The 23498-nt window shown below is 46.0% G+C and overlaps 2 protein-coding genes and 1 pseudogene across 4 annotated transcripts in view; 2 read left to right on the plus strand and 1 right to left on the minus strand.

Annotated features, from left to right (window-relative positions):
• The window catches only part of LOC118097566 (intercellular adhesion molecule 5), an 80221-nt gene extending 72332 nt beyond the window's left edge, over nucleotides 1-7889 (plus strand). For 2 of the 3 annotated variants that reach the window (XM_088658316.1, XM_035140537.3), the window contains 6 exons: nucleotides 711-953; nucleotides 1323-1565; nucleotides 2804-3043; nucleotides 3908-4150; nucleotides 4925-5188; nucleotides 7113-7889. In XM_088658316.1, coding sequence (XP_088514442.1) covers nucleotides 711-953; nucleotides 1323-1565; nucleotides 2804-3043; nucleotides 3908-4150; nucleotides 4925-5188; nucleotides 7113-7330 — 1451 coding nt within the window. In that variant the 3' untranslated portion in view covers nucleotides 7331-7889. The remainder of the gene's footprint in view (nucleotides 1-710; nucleotides 954-1322; nucleotides 1566-2803; nucleotides 3044-3907; nucleotides 4151-4924; nucleotides 5189-7112) is intronic. The other variant, XR_015947158.1, reaches the window with a different exon arrangement.
• A 4021-nt stretch (nucleotides 7890-11910) lies between these two features.
• Nucleotides 11911-12849, minus strand: LOC118097565 (olfactory receptor 1K1-like). The gene has a single exon (XM_035140536.2). It carries the CDS (start codon nucleotides 12847-12849, stop codon nucleotides 11911-11913), a length of 939 nt encoding a protein of 312 aa, XP_034996427.2.
• A 7915-nt stretch (nucleotides 12850-20764) lies between these two features.
• Nucleotides 20765-21556, plus strand: LOC118097564 (olfactory receptor 1f45-like; annotated as a pseudogene).
• The last annotated feature ends 1942 nt before the right edge of the window (nucleotides 21557-23498 follow it).

Genomic DNA, 23498 nt, shown 5'->3' on the forward strand with positions numbered 1-23498 from the left:
TAGGCAAGCCAGTGCTGGATGAGACCAGAAGCAAAAGTGTGCTGAATGGTGAATGCCATTTTTACCTTTGTCTAGTATGCCAGTTTCTTTCTTTCTTTCTTTCTTTCTTTCTTTCTTTCTTTCTTTCTTTCTTTCTTTCTTTCTTTCTTTCTTATTGATACACCAAAAAAAGACAAGAAATACAAACCAAATCAATAAAACAAAAAGTGGTCCTTGGACTATAAACCGGACCTCCCGTCCATTCCTTTTTTCAATTATCTATTATTTGTTGCCAATACAGATTTTTGTCTTAAATTAACTAATTATTGATTTATCTAAGGTTTCAGATCTTTCTTAAATCTACCACTAAAGTTATTCAAACGTTGCAACAGAGTTTAAAGAATTCTTGCTCCCACTCTGGTATATAAAAATATACTCTTCATTTTTTGCCGGTTTCTACGCACACTCTCATGCCCCTCTCAGTCCTCCACCCAGGCAAGCAAGAAGCCTGAGCAGGACTCAAGTATACATTTTGGCCAGGCTAAACGCTCGAGGAAGTTGGCCTGGGAAGAAGAGAAAGAGAGCTGGGTGGAGAGGCCTGCAGGGCTGTATTTGGCCCCTGGCCCTGGCCTGGTCCAGGATCTGCAGGTTCAAAGCTCATGGGGTCATTTGGGCTGCTTATTCCTGCCCGGCTTTCAGTAGATGCATTGTCCATCTTCTCTCTGTTGCAGACGGGCCTCAGCTGAGTGAGTCTGACTGCCCAAGTAACCAAACTTGGGTTGAAGGCAGCCAACTGGATTTCATTTGCCAAGCTCATGGGGTCCCAGTTCCAGACGTTTCCTGCATGAAAGATGGTAAAGTGTACATTTCCAACAAACTGCAGAACATCACACAAAGCCATGCTGGTGTTTATCACTGCAACGCTACCAATGCACATGGATCAAGCAGCAAGATGGTCACAAGCAGGGTTGAGTGTAAGTGCCCCTTGCACCTTGCATGCATGGTGTGTGCAGCTGATGTGGAAGAATCAAGGCAGAAGCAGCAACTAGGCATGTGCAGATGATCCATACTTTAATCCCACAGGTTTTAACAGAACTTAAGAGTAGACAACTGACCATAAAATTTGTCTAGCTTTATAGTGGCAAAAGGTGACCAGGTTCCCACCAGAAATGTAAGAAGTATAGGAAGGTATATTTTTTGCTCTGTTGAGGCCCATATGTCTTCAGCGGAAATTGTCAAGCAGTTCCTCTGGCTGCCGCAACTGTGAGCCACTAGCAGGGTTGTGTTATCCTACCATAATTACCCCTGTAAAATCAGATTCTATTTTTCTCCTTGTCTTCCAGATGGGCCTGAGATGAATGATTTGAGTTGCCCCCATAGCTGGATCTGGACATCAGGGACAGAGGAAATGTTCACCTGCTCTGCTGGGGGAGACCCAGAGCCAACCATTGAGTGCATTAAGGATGGTGTGACTTATAGCCCTGGGCATCTCCAGAGGGTCACCAGAGACTATGCCGGCACCTACTTCTGCACAGCCACAAATGTGCATGGCTCCAGTACCAGAGCTGTGAGCATTCAAGTGGAGTGTAAGTGAGCCCTGACCATCTGTCAAATGGGTGGCCACGCTGGTAGGTTTTTAAGTGGCTGCTTTCAGGACCAAGCCAAACAAAGTTGCATTGTTCTGTGTTATTTTTTTCATGAGCGCTTCTTGCTTTAGCTGATTTCTGGCTCTCGGTGCAAGCGGCTTCTGACTGCTGTTTTAATGCCCTTTGTCCTTCCTCCATTTGGCTTCTTTTTGCCCTCACAGTCCTCACTGACCCACAGAGTGGCTTAGTCCTGTTGTTAATGGCATACCTGACATGATGAGATTGTGGGCTCTTTTGAACAAAGTTCTACTGAATGACAGTGTGGCAAAATGAAGCTGAGGGCTGCGAAAGAAAACGGGGGAAGGAAAATGCCAGCAAGAAGCAGCAAAAGTCACCAAAGGCTGACTAGCAGTAGGAAAAAACACAAATGCTTAGAAATGGGAGAGTTTGGGGGTGAGTGGATGTGTAATTTATTTCATTGCTTTCAATATAATTTCTTTAAAGTGAATATTGAAATTGAAGCCTGTTCACCACAACAGTCCTCACTCTTTTTTCAACTGGCTTATTATTAGTTCTTATTGTTCCATTGTTCCTCTTTAAAGAAAAGAAATATCAAGCCTAAAACTGTAGAGTAGCAATAGGCCTCCTGGAGCAAAGGGTTGAGGCACACTGGCAAGGCAGAGGCCTTGCTTCAGCTCCTTGTTTCAGCTCCTCTGGCTGCATGCTCCCATATGGGGGCCTTGATTGGGGCTCTGTGGTGGTCCCAGGGTGGGTGGGGGAGCTGAGTGAGCTGCCTGGTGCAGCAGTGACCTGACGTGCATTGTGGTGGAGCCAGCCGTGGTGCGAGAAGCATGCAGCATTGTTCCTGAGGCACTGGCAGGGAAGGCCCTGGCTGGCTGGCTGCAGAAAGGAGCCACCTCCCTCCCAGTCTCGTGGCACCTTTAGAACCTCTGCAGCCCAGTTGCACCCTGGGGCGATGGCCCCTGCTGTGTCCCCCCATACACACTACACCTCTTCCTGTAACCTTTGCCAGGCTGCTGAGAACCCAGCACAGCTTGACCTGTTCTGAATTTGCCTCCTTAATGGGTGAGTGTTTCTTATGCAACATGTTTCTAGCTTCTACCTCACCTGGTGGTTTTTCAAGTTCACTAACTCCAGAAAGAACTGCTTCCACAGCTGCCACAAAACATCTGTCTTGGAATTCTTGCAAAATGTCACTGTCTCTCTCAACATTTCAGATAAACCAGAAATGGATGAATCCAACTGTCCGAGTAACTGGATCTTGGTAGAGGAGGCGCTGCCTTCCTTTTCCTGTAAAGCTGAGGGGATTCCGCCTCCAGAGGTTACATGCACCAAAGATGGCATAACATACTACCTCAGCCAAGGACAAGGGATTCCACTCTACAATGGAACCTTCTGGTGCAATGCCACAAACCGGCTTGGGACAGTGGCTAAGGCAGTCGTGGTTGCAGTGGAAAGTGAGTGTTGGTTGTGGTCTCTGGAGAAGTAACACATCAAGCCAGTCACCCCCTCGCCCTCACCTGGTAGGAGAACTGGCCCTAGTCCTTGGTTAACCTGGGTGGCATCCTGTTCCACTAGGAGTCTAGACTTCCCTCCTGCCACCTACTTCAGGTGGGTTGAGCTTCCCTTTTTGCCAGGTGAGGAGGAGGAAGAAGAATACTGTAGTCTGGGAGATTTTCCAGGTTTTGAGCCGATTTGAGGGGAATTTGTTTGCTTGCATAGGTATTATATATTTCAACCTGCTGTCTCCAAATCTGCCTGTTCCTAAGTGATACACTTTAGCTTTGACCCTAAGCCAAGCGTCCAAGAGTGGCATCCAAGATGTCTGGTGTAGAAATCCTTACCAGGAAAAGCATGTCCTTGTAGCCATACTACTTAGCCCAGTGGCCTGGCGTGCTCTGGTCCATGGGGTCATGAAGAGTCGGACATAGCTAAACAACAACAACAACATGGTAGCCAATGTGGTGCCCTCCAGTTTTTAACTACAACTACAGTACCATCTTCCTTAACTATTGGCCATGGTTTCAGGGGCTGATGGGATCTGTAATCCATGATATCTGGAGGGCACCATCTGAAATGTCAAGGATGAGCTAATATTAGCTAATAATTTATCACAATTTTTTTGGAAGCCTAAACTGAAAGATTACAAAATAGCCAACTGAAATGGCCACAATGCAAAATCTGTTTTGAAACCAAGTCCCCTCATTGCAGAGCAATGTAGCCTTCTGTGACATAGTTTGGGGGCAGCTCTGTTCATGACCATACAGAGGCTCACCCTGCTTATGTCAAGAGGAGTTTCTTGTTATATCAATGTGTTTCAGCCAAACCTAAAATGGATGAGTCCAGCTGCCCAAGCAACCAGACCTGGCTTGAGGGGGCTTTGCATTCGCTGGCCTGTGAAGCCAATGGGACTCCCATCCCTCTGGTCGTTTGTTCCAAGGAGGGAGGCATCGAGGAGTTCTACAGAGAACGGAATGTCAGCAGGAATGACTCTGGCATCTACCAATGCAAGGCCACCAATGGCCACGGAACTGAGAGATGGTTGGTGAATGTGCAAGTGGAATGTGAGTAGGTGAAGGAATTAGTTTCACTTTCTGCAACAGTACACAAAGTGAAACACAGGTGTCCTACAAAAGACACACGTATCCAAATTTTGTGATGCAGTTCTCTAATCCATTCTCCAGTTATACAAAGATGTGGAAACTATACATAAAACATAACATAAGATAACATATGAATGCATTTATGAGAGAACACTGCTTTGCAAATATGTGCATATCAAGCCAAGTTGCATACAGTTGTGTATACGAGGATAAAATTGCACTAAATTGCCGGTGAATTTTCATGAGGACTTAAAAAATGCAAATTGATGCAGAAATGTGGAGCTCGGCTTAAGATAAGACTGAGAAAAGTAGAAATTGAGAGAAGCAAAAATTGAAATGTGAGTCATCAGTCTAAACCAAGGCTGGACTAAAGTCCTGGCCCGGTTTCTCTAAAATATTATTCAATTTTTCAAGTGTCCAATCTTCTGCTGCTTTCTTTGGTGGGTGGTATTTCTCCAAAATTTTCAGAAGGCATTGCTGCTGGACCAGCACAACATTGCATTCCTGGTGGACTAAACCACAAGTTATTCCTTTCCCCTCCCTCTGAGTTTTCCACTGATACCTCTCCAGGCTGGGGAAGTGCTTCAGTTGGAAAAATTAGGGTGATCAGTTGAGTTACACTCTTGAACTGAGCTTGCTAGCAGCACCCAAATATCACAGTGATGAAGAGCAAAGAAAGGTAGCCTCTTCTTGGGATGCTGGCTGACCTGAAGCCACCTTCTCTTCTGTTTCCAGACAGGCCTGTTATCTCCATTCTGGCTGTCAGTGGTACCTTACCCATCAGAAGGGGAGAAAACTTTACCATCACATGCCAGGCGGATGGGTCTCCAGCTGCCAGCTACTCCTGGAAAGTGCCTCAGGCCTCCAACCTCAACTACGGCGGCAACAACAGCACAGTGACTGTTGCCAGCGCAGATGAACAAAACAGTGGTGTGTATGAGTGCACAGCCAGCAACAAGCATGGGCAGCAGCACAGCCAGGTGGAGATCAAGGTGGAAGGTGAGGCCACATAGCAGAAATAATTTGAAATACTGTGTGCTCTTTTGGTTGCATCTTGAATGCTAGAAGTCTAAGCTAGACAACCTACCCCAACTGAGTGCTGGCAAAGGAGCAAGTCAGTCAAGACTATGTGAGCAGCAGGTGCAAGAGCTTAACAGGTGTGTGTCCTGGAAGCTTAAATATACGCTGGGGGAAGAAAACTAGGGTTGCTTCCAGGCTGTCAGTATTTTACAGCAGACATTGAAATGCATACTGGAAATTTAGGATTGCACTATTAAAGTGGATAAAAGCACAACAAATTTACTTTTTAAAAGTGATGGATGGCAGCTAACAGATTGAAGATTAATCCCAACAAGACAGAGGGTGGGCAGGTGTGGGGGACTCCCTGGTCCTGAATGGAGTAACTGTGCCCCTAAAGGACCAGGTGCGCAGCCTGGGAGTAATTTTGGACTCACAGCTGTCCATGGAGGCGCAGGTTAATTCTGTATCCAGGGCAGCTGTCTACCAGCTTCATCTGGTATGCTAGCTGAGACCCTACCTGCCTGTGCACTGCCTCACCAGAGTGGTGCATGCCCTGGTTATCTCACTGAAATGTCGTCTTCGTGAAGCTGCCTTTGAAACTACAACTAATCCAGAATGTGGCAGCTAGACTGGTAACTGGGAGCAGCCACTGGGACCATATCACACTGGAAGGCCTACATTGGCTCCCAGTACATTTCTGAGCACAATTCAAAGTGTTGGTGCTGACTTTTAAAGCCCTAAATGGCCTCATATACCTGAAGGAGCATTTCTACACCCATCGTTCTACTTACAGGTAGGTAGCCGTGTTGGTCTGCTGTAGCCGAAACAAACAAACAAAAATCCTTCCAGTAGCATCTTAGAGACCAACTAAGTTTGTCATTGTTATGAGCTTTTGTGTGCATGCACACTTCTTCAAATACAGTTTCTGTTTCAATGTATCTGAAGAAGTGTGCATGCACACAAAAGCTCATACCAATGACAAACTTAGTTGGTCTCTAAGATGCTACTGAAAGGATTTTTTTTATTTTGTTTCCACCCCCATCATTAAGCCCAGACACTGAGATGCAGCACTGAGGCCTTTCTGGCAATTCCCTCACAGAGGTGAAGCTACAGGGAACCAGACAGAGGGCCTTCTTGGTAGTGGCGCCCGCCCTGTGGAACGCCCTCCCATCAGATGTCAAGAAGATGAATAACTATATAACCTTTAGAAGACATCTGAAGGCAGCCCTGTATAGGGAAGCTTTTTAAGGTTTCATGTTTTATTATGTTTTTATATATGTTGGAAGCTGCCCAGAGTGGCTGGGGCAGCCCAGTCAGATGGGTGGGGTACAAATTTATTATTATTATTATTATTAGTAGTAGTAGTAGTAGTATTAAAACAAACAAACAAACTCTTTGTGGTTAGAAAAGTGAAGGGAAAATGCCCTGAAAAGTGTGTGGAGAGCAAGTGACTGTTGAGTATACACACCATGCAAGCAAATCTGGATGGATGGTCATGTATTGTTATGTAACCTCCCCAGAAACAAATCAGAATGAATGCTCAGCAATGTTACATTGCAGGTACAACCTCCTGTCTCGCTTCTTATAAAAATAAAACGCAGTCACCAGAAGCTGAAAATGTGTGGGAGAGGAATGGCAGGGTGGTGAAGAGTGGGACTTAATTTTATCCTTATTCTTTCTGTTCAAAATCACATGCACACCCCAGCTGTTTTTCCACTTGCAGGAGAAAAGATACAGACAGCCATTCGTCCCACCCTGCCTGCAAGTTGAAAAACAGCAGGAGGGAAGGCTGAGTGAATGGGAAAACACCAGGAGGAGAAAACGTTCCTTTTGTAAGGCAACACATTGTTAGGAACACACTGTTTCTTAAGAATACACTTGCACTCTGCTTCCTCCTTTGCAGATCATTGGCTTTACATTATTGCTGTCATAGCAATTGCTGCTGCTACCATGTTGGTCCTGGGAGGAATGGCTGGGGTCATTTACTACCTCAAATCCACAGCCTGTAAAAAAGGAGAGTACAACGTCCGTGATGCAGAGAATTCCACCGAAGCTACTTGCCTAAACCGTGAAAGGACCTGTGATGGTGACATCTATGGTATACAGCTCACCAGAACCTGAACAAGTCTCTGGACAGGTACTGCAGGCCTTGCCTGCTGAGACACAGCCAGAGAGGGATCGGTAAAAGACACCTTTCCTGTACAACCACTTCTATCACCTTCTCTGTCTCTGAAGGAAGGGACCATACACTGGATTATACAGTACTCTGCTTCACTGTGGAGTTGCTGAACAGCCCATTGAGAGAGACACCGTTGAGGGTTCTCAGGGTGGAGAGCTGGTTTTTGTGCCCCATGGTTAGGGTGCCAGCCAGACATTTTGCATGGTGCTCTCCTACATGGGTCTATCCATCTTTCTCCTCCTAGATTCTCTGTTGCACCTGCTGCTGGAAATATGGAACTGCATTGTCCCTTCGAAATGCAGTACCTAAACAGGTCACCGCCATTCTGCTTTGTAGTCTGCTTATACCTGTTAACAATACTTCAAATGGTTTAAGCATCATTCTGCTTCACTCTGGAAGGTTGCAGTTGACTGGGGCCTTGCTAAATGGGAAATAGCAGCTTTGGATCACACATCCTTGCATACAGAACAGTACCACGACAAAATGAAGAGTGCCATTTTTTTTTTAAAAAAAAAACCTACTATGAAGGTGAGGAACCTGAAAGGACATTGAACAAATGCACTTATAAATCATTGGTTACCCAGAGACTGAGTCAAACTAGATTAAAATACCATGAAAATGTGCTTAATCTGGATTAACATTGTTCCATTGTATCTTAACCATCATGCTATTTTAATTATACTAAAGTATAATCCATCATTTTCTGAAATACAATATGAGGAAATCCAGCCGAGTCAAATGAATCCTGTTTAAATCCATGCCTTTCATTAAGATAGTTTAATTGATCTGCATATGTAGATTCAAGGGCTGAATCTTTCCCCACCCACTGGACCTAAGTATGATGAAAGATAATAAAATAATAGCATAGTAGAGTTGGAAGGGACCCTGAGGGTCATCTAGTCTAACCCCCTGCAATGCAGGATTCTCAACTAAAGCCTTCATGACAGATGGCCATCCCAACACTGCTTTAAAACCTCCAAGGAAGGAGAACCCACCACCTTGAGGGAGTGCTGACATTTGAAAGACTGAAGCCTGAAGCTCAGGGATGGGAGACCCTCAAGGAAACCCACTTTCAGCTCCCCTGAAGAAAGGTGGGGTTTCAGGGTGTAATAGATGCTTCAAGGTGCTTTGTGCTTAAAGTGTATAGCTGAGTTTCTTTTGAGAAATCTGCCTAGAAGTTTGAAAAGGAGACCTTCCTCAGGGTGCTTCCGTTTAAAGATCAAACTATGCATGATGGCAGGTGTCTAGGCTATTGGGTTGTTCGTGCTTTTATTTGGATTATGTATTTTGTGTTTTTATATTGTGATTTTATTCTGTGAACCACCCTGAGACCTGCGGGGATAGGGCAGTTCACGAATTTAATAAATAAATGCTTTTTTAGTCACACATCTGCTATACTTACTGCCTCCCTGCTTGCTCAGTCAAGTGCCTTTCCCAATGGTGGTAATGATGATGATGATGATGATGATGATGATGATATTAATAATAAATAAATAAATAAATAAATTAAATAAATAAATTCTACCCCACCCATTTGGCTGGGTTTTCCCAGCTACTCTGGGTGGCTTTCAAAAAACATTAAAAACAGAATAAAACTTCAAACATTAAAAACTTCCCTAAAGATGTATTCTAAAAGTCAGATAGTTGTTTATTTCCTTCCACAGGGTGGGTGCCACTACCAAGAAGGCCCTCTGCCTGGTTCCCTGTAACCTCACTTCTCACAGTGAGGGAACCGCCAGAAAGCCCTCAGTGCTGGACATCAGTGTCCAGGCTGAATGATGGGGTGGAGACGCTCCTTCAAGTATACTGGGCCGAGGCCGTTTAGGGCTTTAAAGGTCAGCACCAACACTTTGAATTGTGCTCGGAAACATACTGGGAGCCAATGTAGGTCTTTCAAGACTAGTGTTATATGGTCTCAGCGGCCACTCCCAGTCACCAGTCTGGCTGCTGCATTCTGGATTAGTTGCAGTTTCCAGGTCACCTTCAAAGATAGCCCCATGTAGAGTGCATTGCAGTAGTCCAAGCGGGAGATAACTAGAGCATGCACCACCCTGGTGAGAAAGTCCACGGGCAGATAGGTTCTCAGCCTGTGTACCAGACATGGGCTTACCCAGCGTGGGGCAGGGGGGGCAGCTGCCCCCCCAGAAGCAAAAAACAGCTGAGAGACGCAACGTGGCAGCCCCAGGCTCACGCTCCCCGTGCGCCTCCGGAGCTTTGCACGGGGAGCGGGAGCCTGGGGCTGCCTCCTCTGAACAGCTGAACGGCCTCCTCTGAACAGCTGGGAGGCACGGAGGAGGCGGCCCCAGGCTCCTGCTCCCCGGGCGAAGCTCCGGAGGCGTGGTGGTCAAGGCGCAGCTCGTAGTTGGGCAGGATGTCCCTGCGGCTGTTGACGTCGTCAAGGGCCATCTGGGCCGAGGGCAGGCAGGCTTGGCCCCCAGGCCATCCGCTGGTCATGGGGAAGACTGCGCCGATGTGCAGCCTCTTCTTGCCTGTGTCCAGCGGGGGAAAGAGCAAGAGCCAGCCCGTGAGCACCAGCAAGGCTGCCTGGGCACCCCCGGCGGGGCGTGGGCCAGGTCAGGCCATGGTGTGACATTTTTAAAAGAGTCTTAATGAAGATTTGTCAGAATTTTTGAGTGGTTTTCTCTTAGAAAGCACATTTTCACATGTAGTTTTGACCAAGTCATACATTTTTGCAAACCACTTCTCCTAATATAATACCTGTACTTTAATGTTATTTCCATAAATATTTTTAATACTTTCCACTAATATATGCATTTTTGTAAATGCTGTTTTGTTGGAGAATTGCATTGCAAAATTCAGATAAGTGAAAATTTCAAAAGATGGACATTTGTTCTCATACTGTTTCAGAAATTTTGGATTTGAAGTCCCTGAATTTCTCTCTCATCCCTAATGGTGACGAATGGTACACTAGATGGTAGGAGTTCAGTGAATAAGATCTCTCAGTTTTTGTTTTTTATTAAAAAAATGGATAGCAGATATGGGATGGAGGGGGCTCCAAATTGGAACAGGACCATCTCTCTCTATACCATTAGAGATCTATATATACCATTTTCCAGGGAAAGAATCCTTTTTCTCTGGGGAATTTCCCTGAGAACAAACATTGAGAGTTTCCCACTGCTGCATCCAGCTTGGTTCTGAGGCCAGATATCCAAATGCATGATCTCATAATTATAATATAAAAAGCTACATAATAGTCAATTTGCTACTGTCTACTATAAAAGGTAAAGGTAAAGGGACCCCTGACCATTAGGTCCAGTCGTGACCGATTCTGGGGTTGCGCGCTCATCTTGCATTATTGGCCGAGGGAGCCGGCGTATAGCTTCCAGGTCATGTGGCCAGCATGGCAAACCAGAGCAGCACATGGAAACGCCGTTTACCTTCCCGCTGTAGCGGTACCTATTTATCTACTTGCATTTTGACGTGCTTTCGAACTGCTAGATTGGCAGGAGCTGGGACCAAGCAACAGGAGCTCACCCCGTCACAGGGATTCGAACCGCTGACCTTCTGATCAGCAAGCCCTAGGCTCAGTGGTTTAACCACAGTGCCACCTGGGTCCCACTGTCTACTATGGTTGTCACTAAATCTGCTTGAAACTCTTTGCTCTCCCTTTTCCCTCTTGAAAACTCCTTTTTCATCTGGTAAATGTATCTACATCCGCATTGTTCGTAATATATCTAACGCAAAAGGGCAAAAGAAAATAGGAAAACCTAGGCAATGTTGAGGTAACATTTTCATTTTATTGTGGCTCCTATATATTTCCCACCTCAGGTAACAATATTCAGTGCGGGGGGGGGGGGCAGCTTTCAATAAAGGTCTAGCTGACTATATATTTCCACACTTTACTTTGCTGCATGTTTTGTGATTTTAAATCTCTGCTGGGGCTCTTTCACCAAGAGTACTTGCCCCAAACCTGGATCTCAACATCCAGGGAATTCTCCTTTTTATTATACAATATTTTATTCTTTAACAAAATACCATATATTTCCCTCCCAGCTCCCTGCTTTTTATGCTCCAGCCATTTCCTCCTCCACCAGGTTTTTAGCTTGCTCTTGACCACTTGTGCCGGGTTCCCCCCACTTTGGGGGCTAGGCGGGGTGTGTGAAATATTGAGGGGGCCTGGGTCCCCCTTGAATTTTGAGGGGGCTCAGCCCACTGGCCCCCCAGATGGTGCTCTTGCTGTGAACCATCCAAGCATACTCCCGTATCCAACTGTTTTCCCTGGTGGCTCAAACCACAGCCAAAAAAGAATGATTGGAAAGTGACCCTATGGTACGCTATATGACAACATGGCTACCTTTGGCACACTGACAAGCATTTATCTCACAATTTTCCTGTGTAAAAATGGCTGTTGGAATCCGGAGGGAAATTCACCTTTTAACATCAGGTAAATGTGGTTGTAAACCGTGGAGACTGTTCCATGAATCCCAGAAAACTCAGTTGCAATGGATGGTGTGGTTCAAACATTGGTGTTGTTCAGCATGGTGACTTGGAAGAAAGGCACTCACTGTGTTCCCACTTTCCTGCATAGAGTTTTGTGAAATGCTCCTTTGACATCATCATTCCTCAGGCTGTATATAAAAGGGTTGAGCATGGGTATGACAATAGTATACATGATTGTGGCAACCCTTCCCTTTTCTGCTGAGTAGCAAGCAGTGGGCTGGAAATAGACCCCAATTACTGTGCCGTAAAAGAGGGTGACCACCAACAGGTGAGCTCCACAGGTAGAGAATGCCTTGCGCCACCCTGAACCCATGGGCAGCCTCAGGACAGTGACCAGGATAAGGGCATAGGAGATCACAATGAAGACAAAGGGGCTCAGCACCACTAAGGCCCCCTCGGTGAAGATCAACATCTCAATTAAGCTGGTATCAGTGCAGGACAGAGCCAGCAAAGGCTGGTGATCACAGAAGAAGTGAGGAATCTCGTGGGAAGCACAGAACGAGAGGTGGGACATCAGGATTATGTGCAGCAAAGAATGGAGGTGGGAGACAATCCAGGAGCCGGCCACAAACCCCACACACAGGCTTTGACTCATCATGACGGTGTACTGCAGAGGGTTACGGATGGCCACATAGCGATCATAAGCCATGGAGGCCAGAAGAAAGCTGTCGGTGACCCCAAAGGCAAAGAAGAAATACATTTGAGTCAGGCAGGCAGCATAAGAGATGCTCTTGGCTTCTGACACCAGGTTGACTAACATCTTGGGCACAGTGACGGAGGTGAAACAGGCATCCACCAGGGAAAGGTGCCCCACAAAAAAGTACATGGGGGTGTGCAGATGAGCATCACAAAGGATCAACAGGATGATCAGGAGGTTCCCTAGGATGCCCACTATGTACATCACCAGGAAGATGGCAAAGAGGAACTTCTGCTGTCCTGGTTGGGAGGACAGACCGATGAGAATGAAGTCAGAGTGAGTGGAATGGTTTGCACTGGCCATGTCTCTGAGGAGTTGGAAAGGGAACTAGATTAAAATTCATGAAGTCTCTGCAAGCAGTTCACCCAGTGCTTATGATGTATTTAAAGCCTTATTAGGCACATTCTCTACAAAAAGGGTTTCCTATGCCATGCACACTTTTGAAAGCATGAAAAACAAATATGCCCTCTCCCTGCATGGCTCAATCCGTGCAACTATCCAGAGGGTAAAGGGAAGCAAAGGAGGCCACTCCATCTCACCACTCTGTTCATGGCCTGCAGGAACAGAGAGGACAGGAGAGCAGGCAGTTGCGTCATGGAGAAAAAGCAGTGGGGTCAGGGGACTCAGAAGATCAACAGTAGGCTGTCTGCTGTGATGTGGGCCTTGACAGGTACCCCAGAATGCCAACTGCTGGTGCCAACCCTGTCTGTGAATATCCCTGCTTCCCTAAATGTAAATCACAGCTGTGATTCCACTGCTTTGGTTATGAGCAATGAGAAGCAGGACTAGGCTCATTATTCCATAAAACTATTGCCGAATGTGGCATGTAGATTTTGCCTCCTATATCTGCACTTTATGGGGGTAGAACCTTGCTTTTAAAAACCTTGGCCAAATAAGTGAAAACCATCAATTACTATTCAAGCAACAACCTCAGTAAGCAGGGGAGCCAACTTAAATAAAATATGGGAAGTAGGAGGCAAGCACCACCCAGCTTAATCAATCACACACTCTTTGAATGACCATCATGCCCATCAATGGCAGGCAGGCAGGCAGGCAGGCAGACTTGGAGCCCTCAAATATTTTAGGGGGGAGGACCTTGGCCCCTGGAAGTTGGTTCCTATGCCAGTAAGGGAAGTTCAGCCTGACCCAGCTTCATTCCAGCCTTAAAGAACAGATCCCCTCCTCTGCCTTTTCCCTCCACTTCATTTGGTCTTTTTATTTCCTAAGCTTGGTGACAGGGCCACTTGGAGTGTGACATGCTCAGGCTGACACTTGGAGATGGGAACATAGATCAGGACCTACCAGCCACTAAGACTTACTCTGCCACCTTCCCTCTCTTTCTCCCTTCCGATCTTCTTAAATCTCTCCTGTTTCAGGGAAGGTGTTGATGGAACCCTTGAGAGCAGTGTTTCCAAAACATGGGCCTCCAGCTGTTTTTTAACTGCAATTCCCATCTTCTCTGACCACTGGTCCTGCTAGCTAGGAATGATGGGAGTTGCAGTCCAAAAACAGCTGGAGACCCAAGTTTGGGAAACACCATTAAAGCAGAGCAGTGGTGGTTAGCCCTCAGTTTGGGAGCCTAATCTGGCCACCCAAGCAAATATTTATTGCCCCTCCACATCAGGTTTGGTGGCAGCAGCAAAGAAAAAAAAGATCATTTGAGGACTGGAGAGGGAATGATCACGCCTCCTCCTTATGGATCTGTCCAGCTCACCTGGAGGAGCCTGTGCCTGTGTGTGACCTGCATGTTTGTGCATGGAAGTGTGTGTGTGAGGGTGTGGGATGGGCAACCCACCACTGGCATACAACCCCTGGAAATATATGCCACACCTGCTCTACAGGAACTAAACTCAGCAGTGCCGGGTTCAGAATGGTGCAGGCGCCAAGCTGAGGAGGCAGAAAACAGCAGCAACAACAACAACAACCACCAACACCACCAGAAGAAGAACTGCACCAAAAGGAATTATGATGAAAATAAGAAATATGGGGGGGGCACTGCAAATGTGGTCTTTGCTCAGGGTACCATATTACCCAAATCTACCCCTTAACCCAGATACATGTAACCATCAACTATATTCTTCCTCTTCCACATTTGCATCTATGTTAACTTCCCTGCCTCCTCTCTTCCTTGAAACAGGCATCTGTTGTTGTTTTTCCTTACTCTTTTACCTGTTATTCCTTAAAGCCCCAGGTACACCAATGGTGCTTATTTATCTGTGTATCCATCCCCTTCTCCCTGGATCCCAAAGGTAGGGCTTATCCACACCCAGCTGTTACCCAGCTCTTCCCAGGCACAGACCTGCACTTTAAAATTCTTGTGTGCAAGCACCCTGCTTTTTTCTTTTTCTTTCTTTCTTTTTTTACTCCATAGTTTTCCCATTGAAAACTCACTCTTTGGTGCTCAATCAGAGCAAACCTTAATTTAGGATTTCTGGAGCAAAACAAAGGGGCTCAGACACAGAGCTTTAAAACAGACTGCCTAAAAAGAGCAGAAGAAAAGTACTGTTTATTCCGGCGTAAAAGGCGAGCCCCAACTTTTCCAGTAAAAATATAGAGTTTGGGATATACTTGCCGTATAAAAAATACGACCTGGCGTATAAGACGACCCCTGACTTTTGAGAAGATTTTCCTGGGTTAAAAAGTAGTCTTATATGGAGGAATATACAGTAAGGGTGGATAGGCCTCCAGACAGGTTGATCCATAGACAACAGAGTAGGGAGGGAGAAAAATGAAAGAAATCCCTCCACCCTCTCTCCCTTCCTGGCTATCTTAATCATGATTTTCCTGCTCCATGCCAACTCAAAGCAAGAGGTAGCTTCATAGGAGTTGTAGAAGTTTATTTCATTGTAAATTGAGAAGGATCTCAAGGGGAAAAGAATGGAGCTGCTGCTTATTGCTGCTGCCATCCTTCAACCTGTTTACAAAGATCCCCTTTCTCACACACAAAGATACAGCAGGAATTCTAAGTAGAGTAACTCAAATGCTGGATATTTAAACCCCTGACCAGGTTCCATGGAGGTTACTTGCCCAGCTGTGCTCAGCTGTCCAAAGGTGGCTTCATCAAAGAGGGAGATGGGAGCAGCAGAAAGGAACAAAGACCTGGATGAAAAGCCAAGTAACTACACAATAAATAGCAAAGTTGTGTTCTAATATGCAGCAATGAGCACAAATTGAGGGGGGGTTATATTTATAGCTACCATAAAGCTCATTCAGGCAGCATCCCCATGAGTTCTGATTCTGTAGCAGACAGAGACACAGATCACTTTGGGGCCAACACATAGGGGAGAAAGAGAACAAACATTTATTTATTCTTCTTTAAAAACTTGGAAGTTCCCTGAGGTGACACCAAGCAAAGACCCAGCCCAATAGTTCAGAAAAGCCTCTTTTGCCTGATGTGTGAGCCTCACCATCAAGGAGCACCCCAGTGCAGGGCGTAGGAAGGGGTGGGTGGTGAGGGAAGCTACTGCAGTGGTATTCCCATCTGCACTGGCAGTGGAAAATGGGCCAACACAGGGCGGGCTGGATCCTGAGTCAGCGCTGCTGCCATCCATCCATCCATGATAGTAGCAGGACCAATCTGGGTCTCTTTGCTGCTGCTGCAGCAGCCCAGCAAAGGTGCATGTTGTCCTCCGCCCGCCCCTTTCTGCCTTTTCTGGCATGAGCTGTGGGTGTGGTGGCAGCTACACCATCCCATTCAACCCTGTGCTGCCAGCTAGGGATTTGGATTGCCACCTTAAACTGCTAGATAATCATAGCTGTCCAGTTCTCCCTTTTTTTTACAGGATGCTGAATAGGCTTCCTCATGAAAATTTGACAGCTATGTAGATAATACCATGTGGAGAGGGAAAGTTGGTAGACTGGGGGAAATTGCTGCAGCTGGGCCAGCTAATGGGAGTTCTCCGTCCCCTCTCTCCAGGTACAAACACTTCTCCCTAGCTTGCCTGATGTGTGGGCCTGAGGGTAAGAGCCACAGAGTAAGGTGATCACAGAGACCTCCATACATTTAGAGCATATTATGTCCCCTAAAGAATCATGGGAACTGTAGTTTACCCAGGGCCGTCTTAGGCACCTTTGGTGCCCTGGCGCCGTGGTGTGATAGATCCCTCTGCCGCCCCCCCGCCGCCCCGTTTTCCAGCGCAACGGGCTGGCGGCCGGGCTCAGTGCGCAGCGCGGCTGCCGAGGGCACTGCTGCACGACGGGCAGGCGGGCTTAGCACGCAGCGCTTAGTGCTGCGCGGCGGGCGGCGGGCGGGCAGGAGCAGCTGCGTGGCGCCCCCCCCCCCCCCCGGCGGGGCCTGTGCCACCCAGCCTAGTCGTAGAGCCAGCCCTGAGTTTACCCCTCACAGAGCTACAATTTCCAGCACCCTTAAACTACAGTCCCCAGACTTCTTTGGGTGTAGCCAAGTGCTGAATGAAAGTGTATGGAGTTGATCTGCCCAAGCAGTGTTTTTATTCCTGCAGTTTAGATAATTTAACAGTGCAAATGCCCCACTGAGTTCAATGGGACTTCAAGTAAACATGTTATAGGATTGGAGCTTAATTGCTAAGCTATGTTCTGTGTTTATTCTTCCAATGTTATTCATACATTTACATTTTCTCCTGGAGTTAATTTCAAAAGTTGCCATTCTAAACTGATGCAAGGGCTATTGCCCCACATTTTTTGACAAAGTCTGATTTATGCTAGATGGGAATTTGGCCAAGTTGCTTTGGTGCAATAAGGCCAGCCAATTAGCCATCCCCTTTGATCCAAAGGGACAATAGCTGCAAATCCAGTTCATTTTGCTCAATGCAGATTTACACCAGTTGGCAAATCTGGACCTGATGGCTCCAGTAGAACCAGACTAGATAACCCTGTCTAGGAAATTGCACCCAAGAAACCTAAATAATTCCCTCCCTTCTCCTACGCTGTGTCCATCTGCATCCCCAGATGCTTCGAGGCTCAACTCTCCAAGGATTTCTACTGTCTTTAAGAAAACCCCTGTGTGGTTAATCATAGAAGGGAATGGAGCTCATTAGAAGTTTGTTCAGGAACCAAGTTAGTTAGCGAATATTTCAGCTGATATCTAGCTATTATGCCTCCATTTGGGCTCTCCTATTATTATTTCTGCTTTATTTCCACCAAATAAAGTGATTTTAAAAATGATGGAAGTTGTAGTCTAGCAACATCTGGAGGGCCACAGGTTCTTACCCTGATTGCCTATTAATTGACAGTTCTTTCTGTGTGCCAAATCCAAAGTGATATCAGCTTGAGCAAAGAAACTCTGTTTGCAAATTTACTATAGCAATTTGCTGGAACATACAAATAAAATCCTTATCTGCCTTCTTATTATCCCAAAATTCCAGGTTTCAGGAAAGAAAGTTAAGACCTTTCCAGATGTTTTCTAGTCAGGTATTGTATCTTAAAGGAGAGCTAAAGTTATCATGATTTGCTTTTAGTATAATTACTCCTAGACCCTGGCTTATCTTGAGCATTTGTTAATGGAGAATTTCTTTGATTTCTGGGAAATTGATTGGTAACAGGGTAGGAGTTGGGGGCCTCTAACCGGGCATATTTCTTCTAATACCTGCATTAGGGCCAATATAATGAATCTTCCCTTCTTGCCTGTTGGAGCATATCCAAATATTATTAAGACAGGTGACAGAGGCAGGAGCAGTGCTCTTTTTGAGGCGCCCTGTGCTGGTATGCCATACTGCCACCTCTTTTTCTCCCCACCACCATCCTGCAGCTGCTGTTGCTTGCTCACCCATCCACCCACCCCTTTTCCCCATCACACTTTCCACCCTGCTTCATTATCCTCCTCCTCCGCTGTTTCCTGTGGCAGCAGGCATAGCCTCCCGGAGGAGCTTTGGTGTGACCTTTTAACAATTGCCAAAGCACCTTCTAGGAAGGTGCCTAACTATCATAAAAAGGTCACAGCAGAGCAGCTGCTTAGAGTAGGCTGATAATGCCAAGGTTGCAGGTTATATCTCTGTATGGGATAGCTGCATATTCCTGCATTGCAGGGGGTTTGACTAGATGATCCTGAGGGTCCCTTCCAATTCCACAATTCCATGATTCCATGATTCTGCAGCTTCTGGTCCTCCCTCCTCTGCTTCAATGTCTGAGTCTGAACTGCTCCCTGAAAGAGGCTTTCCTTGCTCACTAAAGCCTGTTGCCTATTCAGCATCCAACCACTCCTCCCCCTGCCATTCTCCCTCTGATCTCTCCACAGTGTCCCACCACCAATCCCTGGGCTCTGAGCCTTCTTCCTCTGGAGCCTCTCACCACTCATCGTCATCCAGCTAGTCCCTGACAATGTGGCACTGATATAGGTATGGATATTAATGAGTTTCCCATCGACAAAGTGTAGGAAAATGGACCCATTGTTAAAATCGTGTTTATGGAAGACAATCTTACTCGGCTACGAGTGGTCGCCAAAGGAGGAGGAGGAGGAGGATATTAATGAAGCTAGGTAGGGAAGGGTATGGTCCATTTTTGTCTAAATTGTGTGAAGAAAGCACACAGCATTTTAACTTAGCAGTTTGAGCCTAGCTGCCCATTTTCTTGCTGTGCATCTCAAAGCTTCCACTTTACAGATGTATCCCAGTATTGGCAAACATATAATATCATGCTGGTTTCTCCTTCTCTCTCAACAGAAAAATGTCATAGAATCATAGAGTTGGAAGAGACCACAAGGGCCATCCAGTCCAACCCCCTGCCAAGCAGGAAACACCATCAAAGCATTCTTGACATATGGCTGTCAAACCTCTGCTTAAAGACCTCCAAAGAAGGAGACTCCACCACACCCCTTGGTAGCAAATTCCACTGCCGAACAGCTTTTACTGTCAGGAAGTTCTTCCTAATGTTCAGGTGGAATCTTCTTTCTTGTAGTTTGAGTCCATTGCTCCGTGTCCGCTTCTCTGGAGCAGCAGAAAACAATCTTTCTCCCTCCTCCATATGACATCCTTTCATATATTTGAACATGGCTATCATATCACCCCTTAACCTTCTCTTCTCCAGGCTAAACATACCCAGCTCCCTAAGCCGTTCCTCATAAGGCATCATTTCCAGGCCTTTGACCATTTTGGTTGCCCTCCTCTGGACACGTTCCAGCTTGTCAGTATCCTTCTTGAACTGTGGTGCCCAGAACTGGACACAGTACTCCAGGTGAGGTCTGACCAGAGCGGAATACAGTGGTACTATTACTTCCCTAGATCTAGATGCTATACTCCTATTGATGCAGCCCAGAATTGCATTGGTTTTCTTAGCTGCTGCATCACACTGCTGACTCATGTCAAGTTTGTGGTCTACCATGACTCCTAGATCCTTTTCACATGTACTGCTCTCAAGCCAGGTGTCACCCATCCTGTATTTGTGGCTTTCATTTTTTCTGCCCAAGTGTAGTACCTTACATTTCTCCTTGTTAAAATTCATCGTGTTTGCTTTGGCCCAGTTGTCTAATCTGTTAAGGTCATTTTGAAGTGTGATCCTGTCCTCTGGGGTATTAGCCACCGCTATTTAGTTTGCTGTACCAAGAGCTCAAGTTCATCTTGTTTATTTCCCATGCTCTGTGCATTAGTATACAGACATTGAAGACCATTTATCACTCCCCCATGTCTCTTATTTAAGGATATTTTCCTCCCACCACTAGGTCTGCGTGCTTTTTGCTCCATTTGGTCCTTGACATTTGGATGATCATCTTCAGAAATTGATAGACTCCTACCTTCAGGACCACTGTCTCCCTCCCCCACATAAGTCAGTTTAAAGCCCTCCTGATGAGGTTTTTGAGTTTCATGGCAAAAACATTCCTCCCAACTTTTGTGAGGTGCAGCCCATCACTTGCCAGAAGTCCATCTTCAAGAAACTGCAGACTGTGATCTAAGAATCCAAACTGTTCCTGTTTGCACCATTTGCGAAGCCAGTTGTTCACTTCCCCTATTTTTCCCTCTCTCCCTGGGCCATGTCGTTCAACTGGGAGGACAGATGAGATGACAATTTGTGCATTTAATTCCTTCAACTTCCTGCCCAGAGCCTCATAATCACTTTTGATCTTCTGTAGGCTATGGCTTGCAATGTCATTGGTTCCCACATGCACCAAAAGGAAGGGGTATTTGTCGGTGGGTTTTATGATTCCTTGCAGCCGTTCTGTTACATCTTTGATCTTAGCCCCGGGGAGACAGCACACCTCTTGAGACGTCTTATCAGGCCCACAGTTCACTGCTTATGTCACAATGTCACAATGGGCAATCAAACAGTCTTTTCTGGATTTATCCTTTCAGGTTTCTCTGTCAGTGCAGAATACCAAGGCATTCTCTTTCCCTTTTCCCATCCATGTATCTGCTGACTGTGCTGGGAAATGTGCTTATTTGTCCTGCTCATCTGCTCTGATCCCCGTCTCCTTTCTGCTTCCATGTACATCTGGTGGATGTCATTGTTCCCAAGATGCTGGAGACGTTTGGAGACTCTGGGAGTCCAGCCATCTCCTACTGGGGCTGCCAACCCAGATGCATTTCTTCATTGTCTTTGGCAATATTGACAGCTTCCTTCTGGTTTCCATGGCAGATGACCAGTATGTGGCCATCTGCCATCCATTGCACTATGCCACTCTAATGAGTCATAAACACTGGCTCTTGTTAGTCGCAGGCTCCTGGGGTCTCCCCAATGTTTACTGCTTGATCCACACTCTTGTGACCAACCAGCTCTCCTTCTGTTTCCCACTTCTTCTGTGACACTTATCTTCTATTGCATCTCTCCTGCTCTGACACTCATTCTACCCAAATGTTGGCCACACATTTGGCGGCATGCTGGTAGTGACTCCATTTTTCTACATCCTGCTGTCCTACATCTGGGTTGTAAGTGCCATGCTTAATGTACCTTCAGCAGCTGGAAAGAGGAAGGCTTTTTCCACCTCACTGTCATGACCCTCTTCTATGGCAGCATCATTGGAGTCTGCTTCCAGTCATCCTCCACACCCTCAGGTGGGAGGAGGTGGGTAGCCACTGTTGCATACTCGTGGTCACCCCCATGCTGAAGCCTATCATCTATAGCTGGGGTGGCCAACTCCCAAGACACTGTGATCTACTCACAGAGTTAAAAACTTGCAGCGACCTAACCTCCTTTTTGGGGTTCAGGTCAAAGTTGTTGAACTTTTTTTAGGAAGGAGGAAGACCGATTTTTTTGGGGGGGGGATTAAGGTCAAAGTTGTTGAGTTTTTTCAGGGAGGAGGTAAAATGTTGAGTTTTTCTTAGGGGAGCCACAGTTGTTCAGCTTCTTTGGGGGGAGCTTCTTTGGTAGATCTACCAGTGATCTACCGCAGACATCCAGTGATCTACCTGTTGGACATGCCTGATCTATAGCCTGAGAAACAGTGAGATGAAGGCAGCCATGAAAAGGCTCTTCAGTAAGCTTGGCCTGGTGACCACAGGCACTTCAGCTGAAGAGTGGGTTGCTAAATGAGAATTCATTAAAATAGGGGGTCTTTCACTCATTGATTTGCACAATGGTCACACAAGGCCATGTTGGCTGCATAGATGCAGAATGGCAAAATAGATAAGATGCTGTCTCACGGAGAGTTGTTCATAGTATGCAAATTCCGCTGCACAGACAGCTGTTTATCAGACAGACATCTCTTAAAGATACCCATAAGAACAACTATCTTTAAATCCTTCCTATATATGTCTGTGTATTCAGAAATAAGCCCCACGGAGTATATTGGGACTCCCAGGTAAGTATGCATAGGTGTACACCCTGTCAATATTGCTGGAAGTACAATTTCCAACATGCTTGACCACTGGTGATGCGGGCTAGATTTGAAATTCAATAGCATCTAGAGGATACCACATTGTCTGCCCTTTGTGCATGTTTCTCCGAAAATAAGACATAGCCATAAAATAAGCCGTAGCAGGATTTTTAAGCATTCAAGGAATATAAGCCATACCCCGAAAATAAGACATAGTAATAGGCACAGGAGCAATGCCAGCCACAGCAGGAGAAGGAGGGAAAAAATAAGACATCCCCTGAAAATAAGCCATAGTGGGGTTTTTTGTTTTTTGTTTTTGAGGAAAAATAAATATAAGACAGTGTCTTATTTTCGGAGAAACACGGTAGAATTGTGTATAGAATTGCAGCCTAATACTTACAGCAGGGATGGGGAACCGGGGGTCCTCCAGACCTGGTCACTCCAGCTCCCATCATTTCTGGTCATTGGAGCTGGAGTGTGACAAGATCTGGAAGGTATCTGAAGGTATCTAGTATCTGAAGAAGTGTGCATGCAAACGAAAGCTCATACCAAAATAAAAACTTAGTTGGTCTTTAAGGTGCTACTGAATGATTTTTTTAATTTTGGAAGGCCACCTGTTGGGTACACAGTGGTCACCCCCCTACAGAACCCTTTCATCTACTGCCTGAGAAACAAATAGATTTAATTAAAAAAATCTGAATGTTTTTTTAAAAAAATTATGTAGCCAAAAGACAGAAAATCAGAAGTTTTCTTTTTTATATCTTTCTCTGTTGTTGTTGTTGTTTTTAATCTTAGCTTCTTTCTTTCTTTCTACTAACCCTTTTTCTGTTTCTCTTCTTTCTTTCTTTCTTTCTTTCTTTCTTTCTTTCTTTCTTTCTTTCTTTCTTTCTTTCTTTGAAGTCCTTTGTCTGGGGCCTTTATTAAGGTCCAGAGATTGTATACTGATGGGGGTGGTAGGTGGTTGATGGAGGGCCCTGGGTGAGAGACAGGGAAATGTTGGTATCCTGGGGTAATAGGCTGGGAGGAGAAAGGAAAGACCCCAGGTGAGACCTAGGAGGGGCTACTGTCCTCAGTGGGTGGAAAGAGCTAAGCCAGGGGTAGGCAAACTAAGGCCCGTAGGCCTGGGTTATTTGTGGGACACAGGAATTCGTTCATTCCCCCCCCCAAAAAAAATATAGTCTGGCCCACAGGGTCTGAGGGGCAGTGGACCGGCCCCCTGCTGAAAAAGTTAGCT

The sequence above is a fragment of the Zootoca vivipara genome, chromosome 15 (genome assembly GCF_965207765.1).
Source record: "Zootoca vivipara chromosome 15, rZooViv2.hap1.1, whole genome shotgun sequence".
In the NCBI taxonomy this organism is placed as follows: Eukaryota; Metazoa; Chordata; class Lepidosauria; order Squamata; family Lacertidae; genus Zootoca; species Zootoca vivipara.

Excerpts from the sequence above, each read along its gene's own strand:
- LOC118097565 (XM_035140536.2), bottom strand. The coding sequence starts at position 12,849 with ATGGCCAGTGCAAACCATTCCACTCACTCTGACTTCATTCTCATCGGT.